The sequence below is a fragment of the Notamacropus eugenii genome, chromosome 1 (assembly GCF_028372415.1).
Source record: "Notamacropus eugenii isolate mMacEug1 chromosome 1, mMacEug1.pri_v2, whole genome shotgun sequence".
Taxonomy (NCBI): Eukaryota; Metazoa; Chordata; class Mammalia; order Diprotodontia; family Macropodidae; genus Notamacropus; species Notamacropus eugenii.
In genome coordinates, this window is record NC_092872.1 from 454476340 (window position 1) to 454491040 (window position 14701).

General features: G+C 41.5%; 1 protein-coding gene across 4 annotated transcripts in view; it reads right to left on the minus strand.

Annotated features, from left to right (window-relative positions):
• Positions 1–2137, minus strand: part of GPATCH1 (G-patch domain containing 1) — a 55949-nt gene extending 53812 nt beyond the window's left edge. For 3 of the 4 annotated variants that reach the window (XM_072632041.1, XM_072632040.1, XM_072632042.1), the window contains exon 1: positions 2032–2137. In XM_072632041.1, the coding sequence (XP_072488142.1) occupies positions 2032–2104 (73 nt within the window). In that variant the 5' untranslated portion in view covers positions 2105–2137. The remainder of the gene's footprint in view (positions 1–2031) is intronic. The other variant, XM_072632043.1, reaches the window with a different exon arrangement.
• Between the last annotated feature and the right edge of the window lie 12564 nt (positions 2138–14701).

The window sequence follows — 14701 nt, forward strand, 5'->3', positions numbered from 1 at the left end:
GCTTAACTACTCTGGCAACATAATGATAAATTTTCATTGGAAAAGCCTGATGTTGGGAAAAGACTGAAGGCAAAAGGAAAAGGGGATAGCAGTGGATGAGATGGATAGAGAAAATCACAAAAACAAGGAATATGAACAGACTTTGAAAGAGAGTAGAGGACAAAAGGTATGCTATGGTCCATGGGATCACGAAGAATCCTCCATGACTGAACAATGGTGCTGCGCTGCTGCTACTAAGACAGTCTATTACAACTTTTATTCTCCCAGGAAGAAACCAATGTGTTGAGATCTCACCAAGAAGTGAGAAATTAAAATTTTGGAATTCATCATTTCATTCAAGTCACCTATCAGATCAGCTAATATGACAAAAAAGGAAAATGATGGATGTCACAGGGGATGTAGGAAAACTGGGACACTAATGCACTGTTGGTGGAATTGTGAAAGGATCCTACCAATAAGGAGAGTAATTTGAAACTATGCCCAAAGTACTATAAAACCGTGTATAACCTTTGATCCAGCAATACCACTGCTAGGTCTGCATCCCAAAGAGATTTTTAAAAAAGAAAATAAAAAGAATTCATTTGTACAAAAATATTTATAGCAGCTCTTTTTGTGAGGGTAAAAAAATTGGAAATGGAAATTCCCCATTAATTGGGGATTGGCTGAACAAACTGTGGTATATGATTGTAATGGAATAGCATTAGTGCTATAAGAAATGATGAACAGAACGATTTCAGAAAAACCTGGAAAGATGTACATGAACTGATGATACAAAGTGAAGTGAGAGCAGAACTAGAACATTGTATACAATGTAACAGCAACATTACACAATGGAGAATTGTCGATGACAATTCAGAAATACAATGTTTCAAGATGATCCTAAAGGACTCATGATGAAAAATACTATCTGCCTCCAGAGAAAGAACTGATATTGGCTGAATACAGACTGAAGCATATTATTTTTCACTTTCTTTTTTTGTTCAAGGCTTCTTGCACAAAATGACAAAATATGGAAATGCTTTACACGACTGCACACAAATAATCTATATCAGACTGCTTACTTCTCCGGGATGGGGGATGGGAGGGAGGGGAACTCAAAAAACTCAAAATTTTTTCTAAAAGAATATTAAAAAGTTTTTACATGTAATTGGGAGTTAAATAAAAAACAAATGCTTGGTTGGGTTGCTTTTCTTTTGTTTCCTTATGATTTAGTTCAACAAGCAGTGAATATGCCCAGTGAGACCAGTACTGCCCCATGTCATATTTGATAAGGTTTTTAATATACTTTTTAAAAGTTTCCGGTCTACTACTACTAACTGTTAGTAGTGTCAGTACGTGGTGGAAGCAGTAGCAGCTAGCAGTAATCCCTTAATAAATGCTTCTTGACTGGCAATCTCATCCCCTGCCGGGATGACAATCCCAGGATGCTTTCCCTAAACGCTCTGCAGTTACCTGCGGTCTCTATCACCCAGCGTGACTGACGGAAAGGACCAGGAGAGGGGGGCAGGAGGGCTGATACCGAACTTCGGGCGCTGCTACCACCACGGAGTCTCAACGCAATTTTAAACTATCTAAGGGTCGCGGAACAAGCAGCGCCACCGAGGCGGCGTGCCTAAAGCGTGGGAGAGCGACAGGCCCTATAAGACTCCAGGAAACTTTAGCCAGGGGGATTCCACAAACAAACAAAACGCAAAAGGCCAAACCCAGAGTCCGACCTGGCTACCACCCACGAGGGGGAGAAAGGAGAAGGGGAGGGGCTGGCGGCCTAGAGGCCGGAAAAAGGGGTGCGACTGCTCAGGCCCAAGCCGGACTATGCCCGCGTCCGCACGGGCCGTTCTCGGGGGCACGGCCCCCTCCGCCCTCCAGAGGCCTCCCGACTTCCGGAGGAGACCCCTCCGCATCCCCCTCCACGGGACCCCCTCTCTCCCCCGTACGGCCTAGGCTCACCCCCACCCAGGACCCCGACCCATAGAAGCCTGCTCCCCGCCCCTTCCTGACCGACGATACAGGGCCCCACCCCAGCCCGAGCACCTTCTTCCAGGGGCTCAAGGCCGGTCCCGTAGGTGACCAGATCATCTTCGCTGTCACTACCGCGGGCCGCCATCTTGCTCTCTCCCCGACTCCGCCCTCCCACTCTAACCTACAGTGGCCCCTGAGGTCCAAAACTCTCGTTTTCCCAAACGCTTTCCTCTGAAGTCTAGTCCTTGAGCAGCTCGCCTGCCCTGGAGGGGCTTCCAGGGACTCTGGGCACAGGCCAGCAGAGGCTCCCCAATCCGGCCGAGATCCATTCATTGCAAAGCCCAGGTTTAATATTTTGGTCACTTTGAGGATCTTGGAGAAGTGGACTACAGAAGTCTCATTTTTTCCCCCAAAAATGAGCATAGTGCAAGAGACTAGAGAGAATGGAAACGAATTCTATTACTGGCTGTTCCATCGAACTAACTTTGTGACTTTGGGCAAATAGTCTGCCGATCAATAAGCATGTATTGAGTGCCTACTAGGTACTGGTCATTTAGCTTTTATTAAGCTCCTACTATGTGCAAAGTACTCTGGGGATAAAAAGGCAAAAAACAGTTCCTCCTCCAAGGAGCTCAAAGTCTAATGGCACTATTGGGCCTGCACACACACAAAATGAAACAGGTGGTAACCTGGCCCAGTTTGCATTTTATAAGGGTGGACAAGATGTAAGATAAACACATGGGTATAGGACTGATGAGTTCTTTGATAGAGAAATGAGGAAACTTCCTCTACCAATGAAAGTTGGCATCCTCTTTTCAAGTTATAGTTTACCAAGTTTTAACCCCGAACATCAAGGTTCCACAGTCAGGAGGGGTCAACAGTGAGGCAGTATTCATTATGCCACACACTACCCCTCTCCCTATGGGCAGTTAGGTGGCCAAATGGATAGAGCCCTGGGCCTGTAATCAGGAAGACTATCTTCCTACGATTCAAAGCCAGCCTCAGGCACTGACTAATCGTGTGGCTGTGGACAAGTCATTTAACTCTATTTGCTTCAGTTTCCTCATCTGTTAAAAAAAAGAAATGAGCTGGAGAAGGAAATGGCCAACCACACCAGTGTCTTTAGCAAGAGAACCTCAAAAAGGGTGATGAAAGAGTCCACCACGACTGGAAAAAAATACACACACACACATATGTATATATATACATATATGTATGTGTGTATATATGTATATACACACATACATATATGTATATATACATATATACACACATATATATTCATATATACATACACACAGAGGTAAGCATTGAGTGTGCTAGAGCCTGCTTTAAGTCACTCAGAAGATTCAGTTGATTAATTTTCAGTGTGAGCATTTACCACCTTGAAAATTAGCCAACGCTACAAATCAGGGCTTGATTTGTTGTTTTGTGGATTGTCTAGACTTAAGAAAATGTTAGTACAGATTAAACTTTAAAGTGTGTCATGCATAATTCCCTCCCACACACAGTCACTTATTAAATATTTGCCAGCACATCCCTTCTACATACAAGGTATCTTTTCAGCTTCACTCTGTTCCCTGCGTTTTGAATGCGCTCCCTCCTGCTGCTACTTCATAGAATCTCTTCTTTCATCTCATTTGAACATCTCAAGCCTATATCAGATTGCATGCTGTTTTGGTGAAGGGGGTGGGTAGGGAGGAGGGGAACTCAAAATCATATAATAGTGAATGTTGAAAACTAAAAATAAAGAAATAAATAATTGGAAACTTTAAAAAAATTCATCTCAGGCACCTGAAGCCTTTCCTGATCCTACCAACTGCTGATGTTCTCCTTCCCTATCTACTTTGGATTTAACTATTTTGAATTTATTTGGATACTGCATATATACTCACATATGTAATTGTTTTCCATGTTAGAAAGTAACCCTCGAGACTAAGAGTTGTTTCATTCCTTTTGTCTGTATCCCTATGTCCTAGCCTAGTGCCTGGTACAAACACAACAGACAATGAAGAAATTCTTGTTGAGTAAATGATTGAGTATAAATACACAGTATGCAGGAGGGGGGAGGGAGAGGAGCAGTCCCACCTTCCATAGCTATGACACAATGGAGTTGTGTTATTTAGTTTAAAGACTCTTCTAGCTTTATGATTTGAGTCAATTAAATACTGATTCCCCAGGGCATCTTGAACCAACCTAGGAGGTGAACTCCTTTGAAATATCTGAGGAGAAATCCATTCTAAAGGTCCTAGGAAACATTATAGGCAGAGGTGTGCTAGTAAATGTATGACACCTGGTGGGGGGAGGGGAGTATACACAATAGGCTTTTAAAGGTAATCTAAATTATTAACATTTCTCCATCACTTTCTGAAGTCCAGACAATTAACAGAACAAAAAATCAAGTCTAATTTGCTGATTTACAAGATGTAAATGCTCAAGCAGAAAATGTAATGATGCCAACTCTCCCTAGCCTGTAGAAGACGCCTCTAACATATCTCAATGTGTTGGTAACTACTTGGAAAAATGGATTCACAACTTCAGTCTCTGACACCCAGTACTGTACTAAGCCTGACATACATACATGCATGTGTATATATGTGTATGTAAGGTGAATTTTAGGGTAAGTGGATTTTAGTGTGCATAAAGTGAATTTTTGTTATTATTTCTCAGAGTTCAGTTTCCCAGGATCCATATTCATAACAATTTTTGGTTCCCAGGTACTAGGTATGAGTTCCCACAGTTATGGTTCAAAACATCTCCACCATGCTTGTGCATAGTTATATAATGGTAAATAGCATAAACACCCACTGCGGCTGCACAGTGAGATACCGGGATGAGGTGATGTAAACTTGTGAGGCCATTGCTGGCCATATGCCTTCTTTGTCTGTTGGCCTATAAAACAGGTGGTCACTAGACAGTGAATGGGGAACCCTTAGGGTTAAATGCACAAATGCTGTGTGTGCCTCAACTGGCCCCCATTGAGGCTTGGAGGGAACCTTAGGGTTGAAAGCACAAGTTTGAATGCTTTGTGTGCCTTGATTGGCCCCCATCAAGGCTTAGGGGGAAATCTGTGTTTGCCTAAGCTGGCCCCCATTGAGACTTGGGGATTTAGGGGAAGCACAAGTTGTGCCTGTCTTGATTGTCCCCATCAAGAGTTAAGGGTAGTTGCACCCCCTTCTCACTGGCCCCTGTGAGAAGGGTTGATTAGGAAATGCTGTAGGAGTTTGTGCTCTCACTATCAGCAACCTCTTCTGAGAACTAGACTAGAATAAAGTAAGATTATTAACCCCTTTTTTAGTGTCTTTCCTGTCTGACCAAATCAAGAGTGAACCTGTGCTAACAGCCCTCAAGTGTGCTGTGTTTATCTGTCTTACAATATGCACAAATACACATATGTGAAAGGGAAACAAATTCATTGTAGAAGAAAAACTACTAATGATATTGTACAATCAATAGAAAGTTAAGCAATCTCTTTTAAATTGATTCTTATTAAAAATCTTTATAAAATGTCCTTTGTTTATGAACAGAGAATATTGAATGAAATGGAAACTTCATTGTAAGATGACATTGTAAGACCTCAAAAATCTTCACTGTTATTTGTTGATCAGTCATGTCCAATTCTTTGTGACTGCATTTAGGGTTTTCTTGGGAAAGATACTGGAGTGGTTTGGACAAGTGACTTGCCCAGGGTCATACAGCTAATAAGTGTCTGAGGCCAGATTTGAACTCAAAATCTTCCTGACTCTAGGACTGGCACTCCATCCACTTTGCCACCTAGCTGCCTCATTTTGCTGAACCTGTACTAATCCCAGGATACACCCTGAAAGGTGATTTTTTTTCTTTTGTTTAGTAATATCCCCGAAGGGATTTTCTTCAGTGTAAATATTTTCTCCACTAACTTAGACCAGAACCCCTTTACATACCATCTTTAATACCTTAGACTTTGCTTCAAGGTCCAAATTCAATTGCCTTTTGAAGCATTTACAATTCTTTAATAGCTTAAAACAGCAGAGATTTTCTAAAAGATTACTTCTCCATTTACCCAGGAACCCCTGTCTTGGGATCTCCACAGAAAAGTGAGGAACTTCTACAACTAATGCTGTATGGGCTCTGTGCTGGATATGTGTGTGTTTGGGGCTAAAGGGGACAGCAGAGGCAGCAGGATACTAAGCCATCACTAGGCTTCATAATGCCAATCCCAAAAGCAAACAAAAGATAGGCCTAGAGATGAAAGGTTTCACAACCTTTCTCATCTACCTACCTTTTCTTTCCTCCCCACCTCTTTGCAACCTCAAAGCTCCTTTCTCTCCCTCTTCATGCTAGCAAATATTTAAAATAGTTATTTTTAATAAAAATACATCATTTAATAAAACACATGTTTAATAAAAACATATAATTCATTATTTCAACAATCCCAAGTTGCTCTCCAATACAAAAACTGCTTTTTTTAGAATCAAAAATAGTGTCCCAAAAGTCTTTTAAGCTCTGAAAGCTTATTTGCAATGATTCTGTTTAAACTTTGGTAGCCCAAAAGTGCACTAAGACTTTTGGGATACACTGCATATTATGAAACCAAAAATGGTATAAAAAAAGCAGGCAATATTACTTCCTTATTATTCAAAATAATCTTTCCTGGAGTCCCCAAAACATTTAATTGATCAATCTCCTATCAATATTTTTTTTTAATTTAACTTTTAACATTTATTTTCACAAAATTTTGGGTTACAAATTTTCTCCCCTTTTCTCCCCTCCCCCCGCAAACCCAAGCATTCTAATTGCCCCTGTGACCAATCTGCTCTCTCTTCTATCCTCCCTCTCTGCCCTTGTCTCCATCTTCTCTTTTGTCCTGTAGGGCCAGATAGCTTTCTTTACCCCTTAACCTGTATTTCTTATTTCCTAGTGGTAAGAACATTACAGTTGATCCTAACACTTTGAGTTCCAACTTCTTTAGCTCCCTCCCTCTCCAACCCTTCCTTTTGGAAGACAAGCAATTCAATATAGGCCAAATCTGTGTAGTTTTGCAAATGATTTCCATACTAGTTGTGTTGTACAGGACTAACTATATTTCCCTCCATCCTATCCTGTCCCCCATTACTTCTATTCTCTTATGATCCTTTCCCTCCCCATGAGTGTCGACCTCGGATTGCATTCTCCTCCCCATGCCCTCCCTTCTATCCTCCCCCCCACCCTGCTTGTGCCCTTGTCCCCCACTCTCCTGTATTGTGAGATAGGTTTTCCTATCAAAATGAGTGTGCATTTTATTCTTTCCTTTAGTGGAATGTGATGAGAGTAGACCTCATGTTTTTCTCTCGCCTCCCCTATTTATCCCTCCACTAATAAGTCTTTTGCTTGCCTCCTCTACGAGAGATAATTTGCCCCATTCAATTTCTCCCTTTCTCCTCCCAATATTTCTCTTTCACTGCTTGATTTCATTTTTTTTTTTAAGATATGATCCCATCCTCTTCAATTCACTCTGTGCACTCTGTCTCTATGTATGTGTGCATGTGTGCATGTGTGTGTGTGTGTACTCCCACCCAGTACCCAGATACTGAAATGTTTCAAGAGTTACAAATATTGTCTTTCCATGTAGGAATGTAAACAGTTCAACTTTAGTAAGTCCCTTATGACTTCTCTTTGCTGTTCACCTTTTCATGGTTCTCTTCATTCTTGTGTTTGAAAGTCAAATTTTCTTTTCAGCTCTTGTCTTTTCATCAAGAAAATTTGAAAATCCTCTATTTCATTGAAAGACCATTTTTTTCTCCTGAAGTATTATACTCAGTTTTGCTGGGTAGGTGATTCTTGGTTTAAGTCCTAGTTCCTTTGACTTCTGGAATATCCTATTCCATTCCCTTCGATCCCTTAATGTAGAGGGTGCTAGATCTTGTGTTATCCTGATTGTATTTCCACAATACTTGAATTGTTTCTTTCTAGCTGCTTGCAATATTTTCTCTTTCACCTGGGAATTCTGGAATTTGGCCACAATGTTCCTAGGAGTTTCTCTTTTTGGATCTCTTTCAAGCGGTGTTCTGTGGATTCCTTGAATATTTATTTTGCCCTCTGGTTCTAGAATCTCAGGGCAGTTTTCCTTGATAATTTCATGGAAGATGATGTCTAGGCTCTTCTTTTAATCATGGTTTTCAGGTAGTCCCAGAATTTTTACATTGTCTCTCCTGAATCTATTTTCCAGGTCAGTTGTTTTTCCAATAAGATATTTCACATTATCTTCCATTTTTCCAATCTTCTCGCTATGTTCTGTGATATCTGTCTTTCTCACAAAGTCCTTAGCGTCCATCTGTGCCATTCTAGTTTTGAAAGAACTATTTTCTTCAGTGAGCTTTTGAATCTCCTTTTCCATTTGGCTAATTCTGCTTTTGAAAGCATTCTTCTCCTCATTGGCTTTTTGAACTTCTTTTGCCAATTGAGTTAGGCTAGTTTTCAAGGTGTTAATTTCTTCAACATTTTTTTGGTTCTCCTTTAGCAGGGAGCTGATCTGCTTTTCATGCTTCTCTTTCATCCCTCTCATTTCTCTTCCCAGTTTTTCCTCCATCTCTCTAACTTGATTTTCAAAATTCTTTTTGAGCTCTTCCATGGCCTGAGCCCATTGGGTGGGCTGGGACACAGAATCCTTGATTTCTGTGTCTTTGCCTGATGGTAAGCATTGTTCTTCCTCATCAGAAAGGAAGGGAGGAAATGTCTGTTCTCCAAGAAAGTAGCCTTCAATAGTTTTATTTCTTTTCCCTTTTCTGGGCATTTTCCCAGCCAGTGACTTGACCTCTGAATATTCTCCTCACACCCACCTCGCCTCCTGGTCCTCCCAGCCAGCGTTTGGGGACTGAGATTCAAATGCTGCTTCCCGCCTTAGGGCTTTTGGCGGGGGCAGGGCTGCTATTCAGTGTGAGAATTAAGTTCAGGTGGTCAGGTCGAGGCAGGGCCTCCTCTCAGGCTCAGTTCCCTCAGGGGGTTTATGTACAGACCTTCCACAATGGATCCAGGCTCCCGCCCACTTGGGGAGCCCTTGTCTGCAGCTGCCTCTCAGCTTCTATCTCCCGGGGGGGGGGCCCGAGCCATGGGGGCACCCCACTCCCTCTCGACCCGCCAAAGAGACTCTCTCACCAACCCCCGTCACCTGTGGGTGGAGGGGCTTGTGCCGCTGCTGGAGATCCCATCCCTGAAGCCTGCTGGGATCTGTACCTCTCAGAGCCGCGGCCGCCGCAGGTCTGGGCTGGGCTCCGCGTCTGCAGTGCGACGGACCTTTTGCGAGAGGTTTGCAGGTCCCTCTGTGGGTGGAGAGACCCGTGTGGCCGCTGGAGATCCCGTCCCCGTAGCCCGCTGGGATCTTTTCCTCACGGTGTCGCGGCCGCTGCAGGGCTGCTCTCAGCTCCCAGTCCCGGCGCCCAGTCCGCAGCGCGAAGGACCCCCCTCGAGAGGTTTGCAGGTCTCTCCGGAACAGAAATCTCCCTCGCTCCAATATTCCGTAGCCTCTAGGTGCAGAATTCACCGTGAGTTGGTCCCCTCTAGCCGTTCTGTGGGTTGTGGGTTCAGAGCTATGTATATGTGCATCTTTCTACTCCGCCATCTTGGCTCTGCCCTCTCCTATCAATATTTAAATTCCCACTTCATGAATCAAATGCAAAAGTGGTAGTAACAAAGTCATCCCTCCCTAGAATCCGAAGCTGAAAGGAACAACTCTCTATAGCTGAGGTCTAGAGAGACGAAGTAGCTAGCCTCAAGTCACATAGCTATTTAGTGGCAAAACTGAAGCTAAAACCCTTATTTTCTGTCTGCCCAGTGCAAATTGTATTCTGCCACACTGTCTCCCTTTTGAACAAAGAGCTTTAATTCTAAAGCAGACAGGAATTCTGGCCAAAACAGTTGCCTGAACACAGACCCACTGCCTATCTATGCCAATAAAAAAAAACAAATTTAGTGCTTGATCAAGAATGATCAAGAAATCCAATGAGAAACCATAATAAGTGACTTGTTCTACTCTACATTTGCCCAAAAAAAAGTCAGCCAGTCACCCATAAACAAAGTGGGACAACCACGAAAGCCAGTTACCAGCACAGGCAAACAAGCCAACAGCCTCCCAGGGAAGGGCCAGAAACACATGCAGACTACAGGTCTCCAGGAAGCAAGAGTGGAGGGCCCTTGGGAAAATCCCCAGGGTGACTGTAAGGAAGAGGAGGTTATCCAGGGAAGAGATATTGAAAGTCCTAGGAAGCATTAGAAAACAGTATGCGGTACTAATCAATAAGAGCAAGGCTTGGATAAGGATACTCCAGAACTCTGGGGTCCTTGTAACACTTTGCTGAGCATCATAAAGGTCTTGAAGATACACCACTCTGAACCTCAAATATCTTTTTTCATTTACTCATTCCTCAAGCTTTAGTTCCTGAATTGAGGCTTTGAGCCAAGGTCAGGCTTGGGAGTGGATTTAAGCTCTGCTTAGATCACTTGCATTCCCATCCTGACCTCCTCCTCTCAGGGTTAGGTACCTCTACCTCAGGTGCCTCTTTTTTTGTTATTTTGGTTTTGGAGGCAATAAAGGTTAAGTGACTTGCCCAGGGTCACACTACTAGTGTCTGATGCTGGATTTGAACTCAAGTCCTCCTGACTCCAGAGCTGGTGCTCTGCTATATCACCTAGCTGCCCCTAGCTCAGCTGCCTCTTGACTACTTCTGTGAATCCCTTCTCCTATTGGAAAGTTCTCAGAAACATCATTTTGGGGAAGGGCCTCAGACTAACTATTCCCTAATTCTTTGGATTATGTCACCATGTCCCCTCCCCTCCTCTTATATATAAAGAGGTCATTGAAATATTTTTTTAAATACACAGAAGACAACAGAAGAATGTTCAGAAGGCCCAAAGACAAGCAGGAGAGTTTTGAAAATATGTTAAATTTATTATGTACTTACAAAAAAATGCAAGTAATATGATATAGAGGTTTCATATAAAATTCTCTTTTTGTGTTTTGCTCCCAAGCTTGATTCCCTTTCTTCTCCTGCTTCTCCTTCTCCTTCTCCTCCTCCTCCTTCCTCTTCTAAACAGTTCCTTATCAGGGGCAGCTAGGTGGTGCAGTGGATAAAATAGTTCTTTATCTAATAACAAATATCTAGGACAGTGCTGTAATGGATGGTATAGTGATAGCCTTTGTAGCGGATGGCCTGCGTCCCCACGCAGCTTGGTGATGTGGTGAAGAAGAAAGACACAGGAGGCGGGAAAAGATAGACCAATTCCATTTATTGATCCTAGGGTTAGGGTGTATATAGACAGAAACTGCAAGTCTATGTGACATTCTGCTTATCTCCTATCCCAGTGATTTGGCCAGTCTTATTGTCTTTAAAGACTATTAGCATAGAGGGCATCTATTTTACATATCCCTTGTTTTCTGTAATTCTCTTGGTTGTCTCACGGAGACAGCAACATCTGGGGGCATGGAGAGTCATTCCGGATGATAATGAGTAGTCTCAAATAACAGTTTCCCCGAAGGTCTCTCCTGATCTTGTCAACTGCACTCCACCCTGGCCCTCAACAAGCCTTGGAACCAAGACTGGTGTTCAAGTCCCACCTTTGGATAACCTAGCTATGTGACACTGAGCAAGTAAGTTAATCTCTCAGGGCTGTAAGCAGTCTCTAAAACTTAAGTTAAATTGGTAGAAGGAGTACGCTCCCAAAGGAATTTTATATATAAATGAAACCACAGGACCAGCCTTATCCAAATAATGATTATATAATAATTCTTTGCCCTTAGTTTAGCATTTTTTATCCAGTAAGATTTTGTTCCAAGAAGTTTAGTTGTATTCGAACCCACTACACACTAACTAAATAAATGCTAAAATGGTTAAAGGGTAGTTCTTAAGAGATAAGATTGTTCTAATTTTACCACTACAGAAATTTAATCTCAGAAAGATTAGATAAGTAGTCTAATGTCATAAAACCAACTGATGTTGGAATGAAGGGCTTAACGATAGATTTAAATTCACAAACTGATATTCAAAGCTAAGATGTTACTATGTTTTGTATGTGTCAGAAATTCTCATTTTGGCTTATTTCGTTAGAACATCCAAAAGCTTGTTGATTATTCTGGAATGCAGATTTCCTTGCGCACTGTTCAAACTGACGTTATGTAATCTTAGTGTCTGCTGAATTTTTCTAACTATGGTGTTGCTGGAATAGTATTTACCCATGTTATGATCAGAACCTGCCTGCTGTTAGAAGGTGAAGAAAATTCTTTCATAATATGTTACTGAGATAAGTGTCAAACTGCATGTGGTTCTACTGGTATATGTAAGAGAACTGACTTCTGAAAGCCCAGGACTTAATCACATAAGGTAAAAAGACTGTAAAAATGGTTCAGCTTGGTGATTCATTTATAATTCACACAAAGAATAGTTCCTCTGATTTCAGAGACCAATTTCCTTGGATATAGAACTCCTAAAGAAATCCTTTCCTCATCCTGAATTCTTCATTTAAATAAAATTGTTAAGAGTTCCAAGTAGCTTCAATTTTGATGGAGAAAAGGGCAAAAAGCACCCCTGTGTCACATTTGTACAGGGTCAAAATATCTACAATTTAAGTGGATATGTCTCTCATATGTAACATATCAGGGGTAGTTCCCACAGTTCTGTGGGCCAGGCCTGACATCATTGTTCTGGAGGTTCAGGTTTGGGATTGGAGTAAAATGAAACACTCAAAAAACATCAATAGTTAATTAGAAGTTTACTTAGCCATGAAGACAGGGAAGAAGGGGTAGGAGCACTTATTAACACCTTGGTTGTTGTTGTTGGGTCATTTCAAACTCTTCATGACTCCATTTTGGGGTTTTCTTGGCAAAGGTATTAGAATGGTTTGCCATGTCTTTCTCTAGTTCATTTTATATAAGAGGAACTGAGGCAAGATGGTTAAATGACTTATCCATGGTCACACAGTCACTATGCAAGGCCAAATTTGAACAAATTTGAACATGAAGATTGGTCTTCTTGATTGGAAGCCCAGTGCTCTAGCCACTGTGCCACCTAGCTGCCCTTATTAACATTTACTATATATTAAACCAGGGTTGGGGAACCTCCAGCATTGAGGCCACAAACAAAGAATTTGTTCTGTGAAATTTGAATTCAGTCAAAGGACAGTACTTAAGGACCTAGAGGGCCTCAAAGCCACAGGTTCCCCACCCCTGTACTAAACCCCTGTGCTAAGACTTTTTCTGATATTACTCTCCTTTAGTCTTCCTAGCAATCTAAGGAGATAGGTGTTCTAATTTTACAGATGAGGAAACTGAGGCAAACAGTTAAGTCTAGAGTCAAACAACTAATTAGTGCCTGACGTGATTTGAACTCAGGTATTGCTGACTTTAGTGCTAGTAGTCTATCTTCTGAGTCCCTTACCTGTCTCTACCTTTCCATGGCATGGAAAGGATATTCAGGAAGAATATATTCAGCACTGATATGGTCAGGCACAGTTTTCCTGCCTGTGTTGGTCATGCTGGCACACCATTCAGAAGTGTGTGTATGAAATCTGAAAGAGAAGCCAATGATTCATTTTTCATTGGCTTTTGTATTTAAGCTGCCAGGAGGATATATCAATGGCCAGAGCCTGTGTCCCCTGAGCCAATTAAGTCTCCAGGACAGTTTCATTACCTTTTTAGGGAAAAACTAACATAGCCCATATGGCAGGAACCTTACTATAAGTTACTCCTACCACACATGAGTATCACTTTCCAGAGCCTGGCTAGCTTCATCGTCATTGCTAGGGGTATATTTAGATTTATGTTAGTAATTTCTCTATGTTTATAGAATTTCATGTTTATGGAAATTTACATTTGTTTAGGGGTACTATTTCAGTGGGCTTCTGTTGCATTTGTGACCTATGAATGGAATCACTGTCTGATCTTCCTTTTTCTCCAAGCTTTAGTTTCACTGAAGCAAAATCCAGACTTTTCTCATATCTCTACCCACTCCCCTTATAATCACACAACGATTAGTAGGTCACCAGATTTTCGTTTATAAAAGGAGGGGAGTAAAACAATGGTAAGGAAAGGTTATTAAGCAATGGGGCAGCAGGGAAGAAACAGATTGGTTTGAAAAGGTAGAATCAGCTTCTTCTCCTGAGCTTTGTCCTCTCCCAAAGAAAGAAGAAATTGCCCATCAGCTTAATGCGGACACAAGCTTTGAGCCAATCAATCTTTAAAGGCTGAGTGAAGGGAAATACAAAGCTCCTTCTAGTTGTTTTATAGACTCATCAGTGTATACTCATCAGTTCTTGGCAGATTTGAAGAAGGAGCAGCCTTTCCTCTTCATCTAATTCCCATCATCTCCTCATCCAATCTCAGAGAAAGTAGGGATGGGAACTGATGACTGACTTATTGTTCCCTGCTTACCTTCTTCTCTGAGTGGTGCATAACAGGAAAATGCCATAAACAACAACAAAAAACTAGCTAGCTAGAACAGTGTCAATTGGCTTATAAAAAACAAACCTAAGTATAATCTTAAGTGTATGTGCAAATAAACAGTAAGCAAAATTGTATACTATAGCTAAAAAAAAGATTTTGTTATCCTGTGAGCACAACACAAGTATATAATAGATAAATATATTGACAAAATAATAAAATAGAAGCATAACTTAAGCATGAATCAGTAATATTGAATCAATAAATATTTGCAATTTGCAATATATACTTTACATACGCAACGTGCCATGACTGTGTAAAAAAGTGTGTAAAAAAGTGTGTGACTATGTGAAAAAG